Below are 14,220 nucleotides of genomic sequence, written 5' to 3'. Positions count from 1 at the left end.
GGTACAAAGGTTTTTGACAAAGTCCTTTATTAAAAATTAATGTCCCCGTCGTAGCTCCAATGTGTCTTCTTTCTCCGGAGATGTCTTCTCCCTCTGGTTGTTCTCCCTCTGGTGATGTCTTCTTCATCCGGTTCTTCTCCCCCCGCTGATGTCTTCTTCCTCAGGTTCTTCTGCCGGTTCTTCTCCCTCCACTGATGTCTTCTCCTGACGCTAGAACCGAAGGAAGAAGACATCACCGGAGGGAGAAGACTGAAGGGAGAAGACCTCACCGGAGAAAGAAGACATGGAGCTACGATGGGGGGCATTCTTCACTTTTATACACTTTTTTGGGTGAATGAGTAGGGGTACAATGTACCCCATACTCATTCACATGGGGGGGCAGGATCTGGGGGCACTCTTGTTAAAGGGGGCTTCCAGATTCTGATAAGCCCCCTGCCCACAGACCCCCACAACCACCACCCAGGGTTGCTGGGAAAAGGCCCTTGTCCCCATCAACATGGGGACAAGGTGCTTTAGGGTGGAGGGTGCAGAGCCCTCCCCTGTCCCAAAGCACCCACCCCCCATTTTGAGGGCATGTGGCCTAGTATGGTCCAGACCTGCCAGGCTGCTTGCTCGGATAAGGGTCTGGTAAGGATTTTTGTAGTGGAGCCCACGCTGTTTTTTTTTTTGTTTTTTTTTTTTTCTTTGGTCTGGGGTTACCCCCTCAAGATTCATACCCAGACTCAAAGGGACTGGTATGGTGGGATCAAAGTCACATCCCTTCATTGAAGTGGGGCAAGAAGTCATAGGGCAAAATCAGATTGGAAATCGTCCGACTTCCATGTCAGAGCAGTGTGAACCCGGCCTAAATCAAGTAAGGCTGGCGGCACACTATTAGCTTTTTTTTCATTCAGCCAGGTTCTTCCATCCACACAAATGAGATTGATGGAGGAATGCCACCAGGACATTGTTTTCTGACAGTGATGGATCAGTGGCTGCAGCTGTTGATCGATAAAATTTTTCCTGTAGAGCGGGGACTGCCGCACACTGTTCGAAATTTGATTAGTGTATGGCCAGCCTAAAGCAGGGTATACACACAGAGGTTTTTTTCATTCATTTTGAACGAAAACCTGTCAGATTCCTGCATTCACACAAGCGATGTAGATGTGTGAGTCTTACCCGATGCACTATTGTATTCTGACAGCGGGACTCCCCCAGCTGTCAGATAGTTACACAGATCAGTGCATGCAGCCAGTCTTTCGCTGATCGAATCGTGGTTTTCCAGAAGGATCATTTGACAGAAGCCGGGTGTTATGTTGCACAGAGAAAGGTACACAGGGTCCGAAATTCGACTGGATCAGCAGGAGGTTCGATATGTGTATACCCAGCTTAAGTCAGACTGAGCACTGTACCTAAACCAGACTTTAATGCATTGTTCAGTTCTGTCATTCTAACATATTTCAGGATCTCTAGCTGGAGGGAAAGCTTGTTATCTGACTGTCTCTGATTTTTTAAAGTATGTAGCAAATGAAGTCAGAATTCTACATAATTTTTCCTAGTAAATGATTTAAAATGATTCTAAAGGAAAAAAATAGTTTTTTTATTTTTAAAATAACAATCATGTTATACTTACCTGCTCTGTGTAATGATTTTGCACAGAGCAGCTGCGATCCTCTTCTTTTTGGGACCCCCATCGACAGTCCTGGCTCCTCCCCCCCGCCAAGTGCCCCCAATAGCAGGCCTCTTGCTCTGGGGCACTCGAGCTGTTTATTCAGACATAGAGCGCGGCTCACCCCCCTTCCCTGCTCTCTCCTCATTGGCTCACTGGCTGTGATCGACAGCAGCGGGAGCCAAAGGCTCCCGCTGCTGTGTGAGCCAGTGAGGAGAGAGATGCTCTCATGCACATCACTGGATTGAGATGGGGCTATTGTAGTATCCCCCTCTGTGTGTGATTTATAAAAATAAATGCTGCAAATAACTAATTTCAGAGCCGAGATCGCTAACACATGACTGGCCGGCTCTCTCCTCCCCCCCCCCCCCCCCGAGTGACGTCAGTGGGGGAATCTCGGCCCCTCCCGCTGCATCTGTCAGAGGAGGAAAGGAGAGATCTGGCCGGTCATGTGATCGCGATCTCTGCTCTAAAATGAGGTATTTACAGCGTTTATTTTTATAAATCATCTATACTACAAAAGGAGGCAGTGCTGACGGTGTATACATGTTAGAGTGGCGTAACAACCACTTTAAGGTAAAAAAACCTTGAGCCTTTAGAACAACTTTAAGATGAATTGGTAGCACCGAATCATCATGACAGCCAGCATTTTCAGGAGACATCAGTAGTGACAGCCTCTGTGTTCCCTCATCACGGATTATCTATCACTGCTGAAATCTGATACTTGATTGATGACCGCTATGGGTCAATATATGGGTTTTAATTTTATACATTATAATAATGAAAGAATTCTTCATCTTGAACATCTGTTTTTGCTATCATAATCATTCACAATTTGAAAGCTGTAAGCAAGTCCTATGCCTTGAACTGCTATTCATTCTAATGAAGACTTCAGAGAATGATACATCACCTAAGTCTTTGAGCTTGAAGTCAAGTGTCATGGTAATGTGCAGAGGATGCAATAGAATTATTACCTGCTGGATCTCATGGCTGCCACTCCAAGTTACTTAGCAAACCAAATTCTGTTGTATTTTTTCAGAAACCAGAAGAAGAAAGAAATGTGACATATGAGACAGAGATATCACAACCAGTGCTGGAAGATCAGGAACGGTCTGCAGAAAGTCCATCTTCACAGCAGGTAGCAATACTTTGCTTTGAGAAAGGAGAAATACAACCACAATGTGATGGAGTAGAAGTGGAAATGTGATCTACACATGTAACTACTCTGTCTTTAGTACATACAGTAAATATCAGAGAATTAACCCATCAAGCCAGTAGAGCATTGGGCACATGCTGCAATAGCCGAGGGAATTGGAGGAGGGATTGTTTAAACTACTGCATTTTTGTAAAAAAAAAACACAACAGAGTGATGGTTGTCCATATCTGGAGAACTTTTTTTTTAAATGTCACTTCAGAAATAGTCCTCAGGTGGCAAATGCACCTGTTCATTTGGTAAACTGAGCCGCCCTTGGACAACTGCGTTCGCAGACACAGTGTACAGAGCTGATCCAAGTAGCTCTGCACCTTAGGATTACTGTTATTGGGCAAAGAGAGACCAATCACAGTGATCACATAATGTAAACAGTATGTGTTTACATGTGAGCCACCCCCTTCTTACAGCAGAGGAAGTGGAGAAAGTCAAACTAATGAATGAGTCATTCTTTATGTTTTTTGAACACAGTAAAGAATAGCCGTTTCAAGTCAGCTCCCCTATGTACCTATGTACCAATATAGCATTCATGTACTTTTTTTGCAAAAATATCAAAGCTTTCCATAAAAATTTACAGACACTTACCTTACTGTCCTCCATCCATATTTCCTAATGTATCTATTGCTCCTGTCTTACTTCCTTACAGACTGTAGGTCATGACACAGGAAGGGGTTGACCAGCTGACCTAATTAGCACACACCCTGCATCATCCACCCTCCCATTCCCAACTGCATGTTTTTTAAATGGAGTGCAATCAATCAGTGATCACCCTTATCACTAAATACACCATATACAATCAGCTTGCATAGTGTATGGCCATTCTTTTACAAGTACATAGGAGGGAGTGGACAGAAACACTCAGCTGCCAAGCCCCGTTTACAATTCGCATTTCCACATGTGTTTTTTTTTTTTTTTTTTTTTAGCGAGGGAGGGAGGCGTTTTGGATCATTTTTACTCATCACACGTAGGGCAGCCCATCCACCTGAATGGGCTACCCTACACACAGCAATCGCCCCAAAGAAGCTTCAGAACTTTTTTTAGAATGGAGCTTGGTGCGTTTTTTACAATTTTTTTTAACAACTAATGGCACTGAAAGAGCAACTATTAATTTTAGGTGCAAAAAGATGGCCATACACTATACAATCTATTTGTACAATCTCCTTTGGATCTGCTATCAGTCATGTAGTGCAAGGGTCTGCCTGATTGGCTATAGAGTGATTGGCTAGATAGGTAGTTCCTCCTATTATATAAATTTGGTAAATCTAAAGGAGATTGTACAATCAGATTGTATAGTGTATGGCCACCTTTATACACCTAAAATTACTAATTGCGCTTTCAGTGCCATTAATTGTTAACAGCACACCAAACACAGAAGCAAACACACATTTTGCCATGTGAAAAATAAGTGGCAAATGTTGCAAAACGCACAGTAAAAAACACGCAACCCACAAAACGCCAAAATGACCCATAAGCCACATGTGTCACAGGAAAAACGAGCCACAAAACGTGCACTCCTACTATGCTAGATGTGAATGGGGCCTGAAGGTGAAATTGGTGCGGTAACACAAGAACAATGAGGCTCCATTCACATGTGTGTTTCCTTGCATTTCAGAAATGCGCTGCACCAAAAATCGCAGTAAAAAATGCACCAAGCTCTGCTCTACAAAAAAAAGTTCTAAAGCTTCTTTTGGGCGATTGCTGTGTCTAGGGCAGCCTATTCAGGTGGATGGGCTACCCTATGTGTGATGAGTGAAAATGCTCCAAAACACTTCCCCCCCCCCACTAAAAAAAAAAAAAAAAAAAATGCATGTGTGCGAGTTCCCGATATGCAGAGATGTGAACAGGGCTTGGCAGCTGAGTGCTTCTGCATTTCATTTAAAAATGTGCAACTAAGAATGGGTGGGTGGATGATGCAGGGTGTGTGCTAATGAGATGAGCTGGTCAACTCCTTCCTTGTCATAACCTATAGTCTGACCAGGAAGTAAGACAGAACCAATAGATATGTATGGAAACATGGATGAGGACAAGTAAAGTAAGTGTCTGTAAATTTTATTGAAAGCGTTGATATTTTTGCAAAAAAAGTACATGAATGCTATACTGGTACATATGGGAGCTGGAATTTATGGAAAAAAGTGAACAAAGGTGAACTTAGCCTTTAACTCTATTGCCCCACCATACATATGATCTCCAACCTGTCCCTTCAGTGACTTGTATATTAAATCCTTCAGTTCCTTTATCCTGCAGATCTGCTTGTTAATCCCTTCTTTCCCATACTCCCATTATATTTGACCTGTACTTTAACCCCCTCACCACCTTCTCCCTTTGTGTAAGACCTGTACAACCCCCCCCCCCCCCCCTAAAAAAAATGATCCCTTTTAACAAGTAGGAACCCCAAGGTTATTTATTTTTAGGTCAGTTTTTTTGTAAATGAAGAAACTTACTGGTTTTAAGGGAGTTAAAACATGGAGCGTGGTAATGGTACACTAGACAAGCACACACACAGAGCTTACCAAGCTACATGTTTGTCATTTTGTGTCATTTTGGGGGGGTTGGTACAATCTTAGCATTTTTATTTTTTTATTTGTTTCTTTTTTCTTTCTATATTAAAAAATTAAAAAGAAAACCAGTGTTTAATAAATACCACCATTGGTCTAACAAATACCACCATCAGTCAAAGTATCACAGCACTGAAATATGAAAAATGGCATTGTATAAATGAAAGGGTATTACTGGCTGGTGTTCTAGAGGTTACAGAAAACTTTTCAGATTTACAAAAACTCTAGATAAAATGTCTCTGGTGCTCAGCTCTCCAGCAGCCCTTGTTTCATCCGTTCCAGCAGCCTCTATAAAAGGCTTCAGTATTTGACACTTCCGGGAGTGTCAGATGCCTTTGTCCCCTGCCACACACCGTGGTTCCATTCTTTAACCACTTGACCACTGGGCACTTAAACCCCCTTTCTAACCAGACCAATTTTTAGCTTTCGGCGCTCTCACAATTTGAATGCAATACTGTACCCATATGAAATGTGTGTCCTTTTTTTTCCCCACAAATAGAGCTTTCTTTTGGTGGTATTTAATAACCTCTGGGTTTTTTATTTTTTGCTCTATAAAAGAAAAAAGACTGACAATCCTGTAAAAAAATGCATTTTTCTTAGTTTCTATTGTAAAATTTTGCAAATTAGTAATTTTTCTTCATACATTTTGGCCAAAATTTATACTGCTACATATCTTTGGTAAAAAATAACCCAAATTGGTGTATATTATTTGGTCTTTGTGAAAGTTATAGAGTCCACAAGCTATGGTGCCAATCACTGAAAATTGATCACACCTGAAGTACTGAAGTACTGAAGGCCTTATTTCTTGAGACCCTAACATGACAGGAAAGTACAAATACCCCCCCCCCCATGACCCCTTTTTGGAAAGTAGACATTCCAAGGTATTTAGTAATAGGCATGGTGAGTTTTTTGACGTTGTAATTTCCAGCAATTCTTTGCAAAATCAATTTTTTTTCCCACAAAATTGTCATATTAGCATTTTATTTCTCACACACAGTATATACATACCACAAATTACACCCCAAAATACATTCTGCTATTACTCCCGAGTATAGCGATACCACATGTGTGAGACTTTTACACAGCGTGGCCACATACAGAGGCCCAACATGCAGGGAGCACCTTCAGGCGTTCTGGAGCATAAATTACACATACAATTTCCTGACTACCTATTACACTTTTGAAGGCCCTGGAGCACCAGGACAATGGAAACGCCCCAAAAATGACCCCATTTTGGAAAAAAAACACCCCAACGTATAATCTATGAGGCATAATGAATCTTTTGAACATGTCATTTTTTTCTAAAAGTTTTTGGAAAAGGGGAAAGAGAATGAAAACGCATTTTTTTTTTTTTTTTTTTTTTTACACAAAGTTGTCCATTCATACAATATTTCTAACACATAGCATGTACAGTGGGGACGGAAAGTATTCAGACCCCCTTAAATTTTTCACTCTTTGTTATATTGCAGCCATTTGCTAAAATCATTTAAGTTCATTTTTTCCTCATTAATGTACACACAGCACCCCATATTGGCAGAAAAACTCAGAATTGTTGACATTTTTGCAGATTTATTAAAAAAGAAAAACTGAAATATCACATGGTCCTAAGTATTCAGACCCTTTGCTCAGCATTTAGTAGAAGCACCCTTTTGATCTAATACAGCCATGAGTCTTTTTGGGAAAGATGCAACAAGTTGTTCACACCTGGATTTGGGGATCCTCTGCTATTCCTCCTTGCAGATCCTCTCCAGTTCTGTCAGGTTGGATGGTAAACGTTGGTGGACAGCCATTTTTAGGTCTCTCTAGAGATCTGGCTGGGCCATTCAAGAACAGACACGGAGTTGTTGTGAAGCCACGCCTTCGTTATTTTAGCTGTGTGCTTAGGGTCATTGTCTTGTTGGAAGGTAAACCTTCGGCCCAGTCTGAGGTCCTGAGCACTCTGGAGAAGGTTTTCATCCAGGATATCCCTGTACTTGGCCGCATTCATCTTTCCCTCGATTGCAACCAGTCGTCCTGTCCCTGCAGCTGAAAAACACCCCCACACCATGATGCTGCCATCACCATGCTTCACTGTTGGGACTGTATTGGACAGGTGATGAGCAGTGCCTGGTTTTCTCCACACAAACCGCTTAGAATTAAGGCCAAAAAGTTCTATCTTGGTCTCATCAGACCAAAGAATCTTATTTCTCACCATCTTGGAGTCCTTCAGGTGTTTTTTAGCAAACTCCATGCAGGCTTTCATGTGTCTTGCACTGAGGAGAGGCTTTCGTCGGGCCACTCTGCCATAAAGCCCCGACTGGTGGAGGGCTGCAGTGTTGATTGACTTTCTACAACTTTCTTCCATCTCCCGACTGCATCTCTGGAGCTCAGCCAAGGTGATCTTTGGGTTCTTCTTTACCTCTCTCACCAAGGCTCTTCTCCCCCGATAGCTCAGTTTGGCCGGACGGCCAGCTCTAGGAAGGGTTCTGGTCGTCCCAAACGTCTTCCATTTAAGGATTATGGAGGCGACTGTGCTCTTAGGAACCTTAAGTGCAGCAGAAATTTTTTTGTAACCTTGGCCAGATCTGTGCCTTGCCACTATTCTGTCTCTGAGCTTCAGGCAATTCCTTTGACCTCATGATTCTCATTTGCTCTGACATGCACTGTGAGCCGTAAGGTCTTATATAGACAGGTGTGTGGCTTTCCTAATCAAGTCCAATCAGTATAATCAAACACAGCTGGACTCAAATGAAGGTGTAGAACCATCTCAAGGATGATCAGAAGAAATGGACAGCACCTGAGTTAAATATATGAGTGTCACAGCAAAGAGTCTGAATACTTAGGACCATGTGATATTTCAGTTTTTCTTTTTTAATAAATCTGCAAAAATGTCAACAATTCTGTGTTTTTCTGTCAATATGGGGTGCTGTGTGTATATTAATGAGGGAAAAAATGAACGTAAATAATTTTAGCAAATGGCTGCAATTTAACAAAGAGTGAAAAATTTAAGGGGGTCTGAATACTTTCCGTCCCCACTGTACATAGCAAAAATGACACCCCAAAAAAGATTTGCCTACTTCTCCTGATTATGGTGATACCACATGTGGGAGACTTCCACAGCCTGGCCACATACAGAGGCTGGGTACTGCCGAGTATGGCTGGGTACTGCCGAGTATGGCTGGGTACTGCCGAGTATGGCTGGGTACTGCAGAGTATGGCTAGGTACTGCTGAGTACGGCTGGGTGCGGCCGAGTACAGGTGGGTACGCCTGGGTGTAGCCGAGTACAGCTGGGTACGGCCAAGTATGGCTGGGTATCACTGAGTATGGCTGGATATGGCTGGGGGTGGATGGGATGGATGGTGGAGGGATGGCAGAGTATGGTGGAGAGATGGCAGTGTATGGTGGAGGGATGGCAGGATGGCACAGTATGTTGGAGGGATGGCAGGATGGCAGAGTATGTTGGAGGGATGGCAGGATGCAGAGTATGGTGGAGGGATGGCAGGATGCAGGGTATGGTGGAGGGATGGCAGGATGCAGAGTATGGTGGAGGAATGACAGGATGGCAGAGGTATGGCAGGATGCAGAGTATGGTGGAGGGATGGCAGAGGCTGCAGTTGTCAGTGTCACTGAGCAGCGCTGTGTGCACTACACATCCAGCCCACAGCTCTGCTGCATCCGATCTCTCCCCTCTCTGCTCACACTGGACGGAGAGGGGAGAGAGGAACTGGATATCACGCCGGTTTGTTTACATGTGATCGCTTCCTCATTTACCATGATCCGTGATGGGCCGGGTCCAGGTCACGGATGCTCCCATGTGCGCGCCCCAGGGGGTGCGCGGGAGCACGATTCTGGGAGGACGTCATAGTACGCCCTCCCGGAGTTATCGAACCACCCTGTTAAGTGGTTAAACATTAAGTTGCTTCAAGACTCAGCAGTGGTGGTTTGTGGTGCCTTTAAGTTCCTGTCTTTATTTTGAAATACATTTTGGTGTTCATGGAGAGAACCCTGGACCCCAGGCCAAACTGTAGACTGCATTTTTACTTAGTACCATGCTTTGTCCTCCCCTGACACTAGGTCTTGCCCCACGCCATTCAAAGGCACATTTCAGTCAAAGTATAGCAATAAAAAGAACTGCGCTAAAAAAGTAAATAAATTAAATTGAATTAAAATAAATTAAAATAAATGGATACACAAAATAACTCAGAAAATGTATTGCATTCCCCTATTAATCACATCTGTGAACCCAAGTAACCACACAATACCAATCAGATATCTTGATATATCAGAAATTATCGTGAAGCACTTAATTCAAAATAGACAAGTGACAGAAATCCAAAAAGTCTGTGACAATAGAAATGGCTCAGGAAATCAGCAGTCCTTAGTGTAAAACAAATCCACCGATAGTGATTGAAGACTTTTAGTGAAAAAGCATCTCGTGAACAGAATCCACCACCTATAACAATATGTGCTTACCAGAGGTAAGCTATAATGGAGCTTATGTTCGAAATCCACTCCGTGGGGACACCAACATCGATCTCAGCATGGAGGAGGACCACCCGAAACCCACCAATAGAAGGGTCGATTATTCAGCAATGGACACCCAGGGAAATAAAAAGTATATCCTCCATAGTGTGAATCCGTATAAAGCAATTTATTTGAAAGATAAAAATAACGCACTTACTACAAATAGCGAGTAAACAGCGTATGATACCAATCAGCCGGCCGGCCTGCATACACCCGTTCACTGTAAACATTTCAGTCAAAGTTTATAAAAAAAAAAACAAAAAAAACAAAAAAAAAACAAGAAAAGGTTTGAAATAACTACAGAGAGCACAGCCTTGTTGCTACCTCTCACCAACAGAAAGCCTGATGTAAAAATTTCTTTGTGGAACTTAATAGGTTCATGTTAAGGCGTCCTGTAGTTCACAGCCTGAACTGTTCAATGCTGATAATATTGTTTAGAATTTAAAAGCAACACAGGCAGCTTCAACCATTATTTCATTAATACAGATAATCGCACAGATATAACAAAAGATGCTCACTGCACTTTTAAATAAGAGATGTGCATTGCTAGGTTTACATACACTTTCATTATCAGGGCCCTCTTTCATTTTGAACAACATTTTATATTATCTTTTTTTGTATACACGGCAGTGCATGAAATGACACACTGGAGTTTATTTACTAAAGCTGGAGAGTGCAAAATCAGGCTCATGTCTGCAGAGAAACCAATCAGCTTCCAGGTTTCATTGCCAAAGTTTAAAGTGGAACTTTACCCATAACAACTTGATAAAAAGATAATGTTCTTTAGCATGGAACATACATTCCGCATTAACAATTATGTGACCAAAATTAGTGTGTGCTGTGAATTGCCTCCACCATTGTTCCTGTTACTTATCTAAGAACTAAACTCATCAATTTACCGGTTTCAAAAAAAAAGTTACATTCCTGGAATGCTGGAAATGCAAACTGTCGCATTTGATTGTGTCCTCAACCAAACGTCTAACCATCAAATGTCTGGTGTCAGGGCCATCTTAAAGTGGTGCTCCGGCCGAAATTATAGTTTTTAAATAAAAATACCCCTATAATACACAAGCTTAATGTATTCTAGTAAAGTTAGTCTGTAAACTAAGGTCTGTTTTGTTAGTTTATAGCAGTAGTTTGTTATTTTATAAACTTACAGCAGGCCGTGGCCATCTTAAGTGTGGGCATCTGAAGCCAGACTGTATTTCTTCCTGGATCTCATCCTTGCAGATCTCGCACATGCTCAGTGCAGCACAAGCAGTGTAATAGGTTTCAGGTCAGGTTTCCATAGCAACGGCAGTGTCAGAGGAGGTTGCTGCCCCTTCCCAGAAGGCATTGCAAACAGGAAATTATGTGATGGGCCACGGCCAGGGAGGAGGAAGTGAAAAATGAATACAGAAGATATACAGTAGGTGCTGAGAAAAAGAATAAAAAAATATCCAATTCGTTTACAGTGCACAGTTTAGTGAGGGATGCTGAAGAGTTGTAAAAGTGGGTGGAACTCCACTTTAAGAGCATTATAGGCCTCCGGGCAATACAGTGCACTGGGGCCCTGTCTACACTACACTGTATCCACTGACCACTACACTACACACCACACCACACTGACCACTACAATACACACCACACCACACTAACCACTACACTACACACCACACCACACTGACCACTACACTACACACCACTCTAACCTACCTGGATTCCTATACTGACCACTACACTACACACTGACCACTACACACCACCCTACCTAATTTCTATACTGACCACTACTACACAAACTACACTATCCACTGACCACTACACAATACACTATACACTACCCACAGACCACTACACAATACACTATACACTACCCACTACACAATACACTATACACTACCCACAGACCACTACACAATACACTATACATTACCCACAGACCACTACACAATACACTATACACTACCCACAGACCGCTACACAATACACTATACACTACCCACAGACTGCTACACAATACACTACTCACAGACTGCTACACAATACACTACCCACAGACTGCTACACAATACACTATACACTACCCACAGACCGCTACACAATACACTATATACTACCCACTACACAATACACTATACACTACCCACAAACCACTACACAATACACTATACACTACCCACTACACTATACACTACCCACAGACCACTACACAATACACTATACACTACCCACTACACTATACACTACCCACAGACCACTACCCACTACACTATACACTACACTATACACTACCCACAGACCACTACACAATACACTATACACTACCCACAGACCGCTACACAATACACTATACACTACCCACTACACTATACACTACCCACTACACTATACACTACCCACAGACCACTACACAATACACTATACACTGACTGCTACACAATACTCTACCCACAGACCAATACACCACACACACATACACAATACACTACACACAATACACTATACACTGACTTTATGGCTGCTCCCTCTATCCAGACCATATCTTCTCCCACCCACCCCCACCCCCCCCAGGCCAGGGACAAAACTCACGAGTGAGTCTCTTACCTTTTTTTCTTTCTTTCATGATCTGCTCGGCGCCACCTGTCACTCTGCCAGACTGCCTGCCCCGGCGGGGACATGATAGGTGACCCGGAGAGAAGGAGAAAGGAGAGAAGAAAGCATCGGGCACAGACTGCATGCCCCGGCGGGGACATAATAGGTGACCCGGAGAGGAGGAGGAGAAGACAGCGGCAAAAGCTCACAGTGCAGGCCAGCCCCGCTCTCCCGCGATTGAGGACAGGCCAGCCCCAAATGCCGCACATGACCCCTTTCACCCAATCACAGGGCGCCAGGGGCCGGCCCTATACTAGACATGGCAGCCGGAGCACGGGGTCACAGAAAATTGGAGCGAGGGTGACACATAGATGCGGGTCGCTGGGCAAGTGGGGCCTCCCAGCCAAGTGGGGCCCCCGGGCAACTGCCCAGCATGCCCAATGGAAAAGACGGCCCTGTCTGGTGTCATAACTGATCACATGTGCAGCACCATGGCAGTTGCAGTTCAAACAGAAACCCCTTGGCTGTAAAGGATAGGAGGGTTTAATTCCGCTGTAAGGCTGTCACCAGACTGGCCTCTACAAACTCAGCAGTGCCTAAAAATGGAGAGCAACTGAGCATGTGCAGAGCAGGGTGATACAGTGCATTACTGGATTTTAAACAGCATAGACACTTATTTATAATGTTTTACATAGCTATACCTGCAAAAGGGGCCAGCCTGAAGTGATCTAGCACAATTTTTCTCAACTCCAGTCCTCAAGTACCCCCAACAGGTCATGTTTTCAGGATTTCCCTCAGATGAAACGGCTGTGGTAATTACTAAGGCAGTGAAACTGTTCAAATCACCTGTTCAAAATAATGGATAGCCTGAAAACATGACCTGTCGGGGGTTCTTGAAGACTGGAGTTGAGAAACATTGATCTAGCAGGACTTTTTCTGCCTAAAGTTCCACTTTAATTGAACAAGCTGAAGTTAGAAGCTGATTGGTTTCTATGCAGAAGTGAGCCTGATTTTGCATTCTCCGGCTTTAGTAAATAAACACCACTGTATATGTATTTGGATCTGAATGATTCAAAGCTGGAAGACATTGATTAATGGGCATGTCATTTTAAGTACTTGTCCAGTTTTGACAGATGATGGAACAGCCCAACACAAAGGCACATTACTTCCCAGAATCTAATGTGTGTATTTTACATCTTGCCTTCACTGTGACTTTTGTATTTCACAGAGGTGAATTTGTATGTTTAGTGAGCAGTGACCTACATTACTAATTAAATGTTATTTTAAAAGCACCTATGTGTGTCTTGTGTAGCTGACAGACCTTGCTCAACATAAAGTGCAATGAAGCATATGTAAAGTATTTTCTCATATTAGTTTAGTAATAACTTATTGTTAGCCCTGGTGTATTTTCTCAGTTATGGGCTCTGGTGTCAGAAATTTACAGGGCCTAAGTAACATCATGACATTACAGCATTTGCCACAACTGCGTGATCTTTGGATAACTCAGATTGACCATTTTCGAATGTTGTCCATTAGTTACCACTTTCATAACTATGTAGGAGAAACCTTTCGCCTGATACTGCTTTTCTTAGATCAGAAATGATGTCAAACTAATGTTTTTTGAGGGCCTTATTTAGGATTGCCAACTGTCAGTAAATTTCAGTTATTTTTACAACTGTCAGTAAATGAGAAAATTTATGCCATTAAAAATCAGTCCTCTTTTTCAGGA

At 42.9% G+C, this 14,220-nt stretch overlaps 1 protein-coding gene across 1 annotated transcript in view; it reads left to right on the top strand.

Annotated features, from left to right (window-relative positions):
- The window catches only part of TTC6 (tetratricopeptide repeat domain 6), a 305,088-nt gene that overhangs the window by 15,996 nt on the left and 274,872 nt on the right, over positions 1 to 14,220 (top strand). The window contains exon 3 of the mRNA XM_073610036.1: positions 2,688 to 2,786. Within this exon, the coding sequence (XP_073466137.1) occupies positions 2,688 to 2,786 (99 nt within the window). The remainder of the gene's footprint in view (positions 1 to 2,687; positions 2,787 to 14,220) is intronic.

This window comes from Aquarana catesbeiana, linkage group LG13, assembly GCF_042186555.1.
Source record: "Aquarana catesbeiana isolate 2022-GZ linkage group LG13, ASM4218655v1, whole genome shotgun sequence".
NCBI classification, from domain to species: domain Eukaryota; kingdom Metazoa; phylum Chordata; class Amphibia; order Anura; family Ranidae; genus Aquarana; species Aquarana catesbeiana.
The sequence above is the reverse complement of the archived record's forward strand: the minus strand, read 5'-3'. Positions and strand labels throughout refer to the sequence as shown.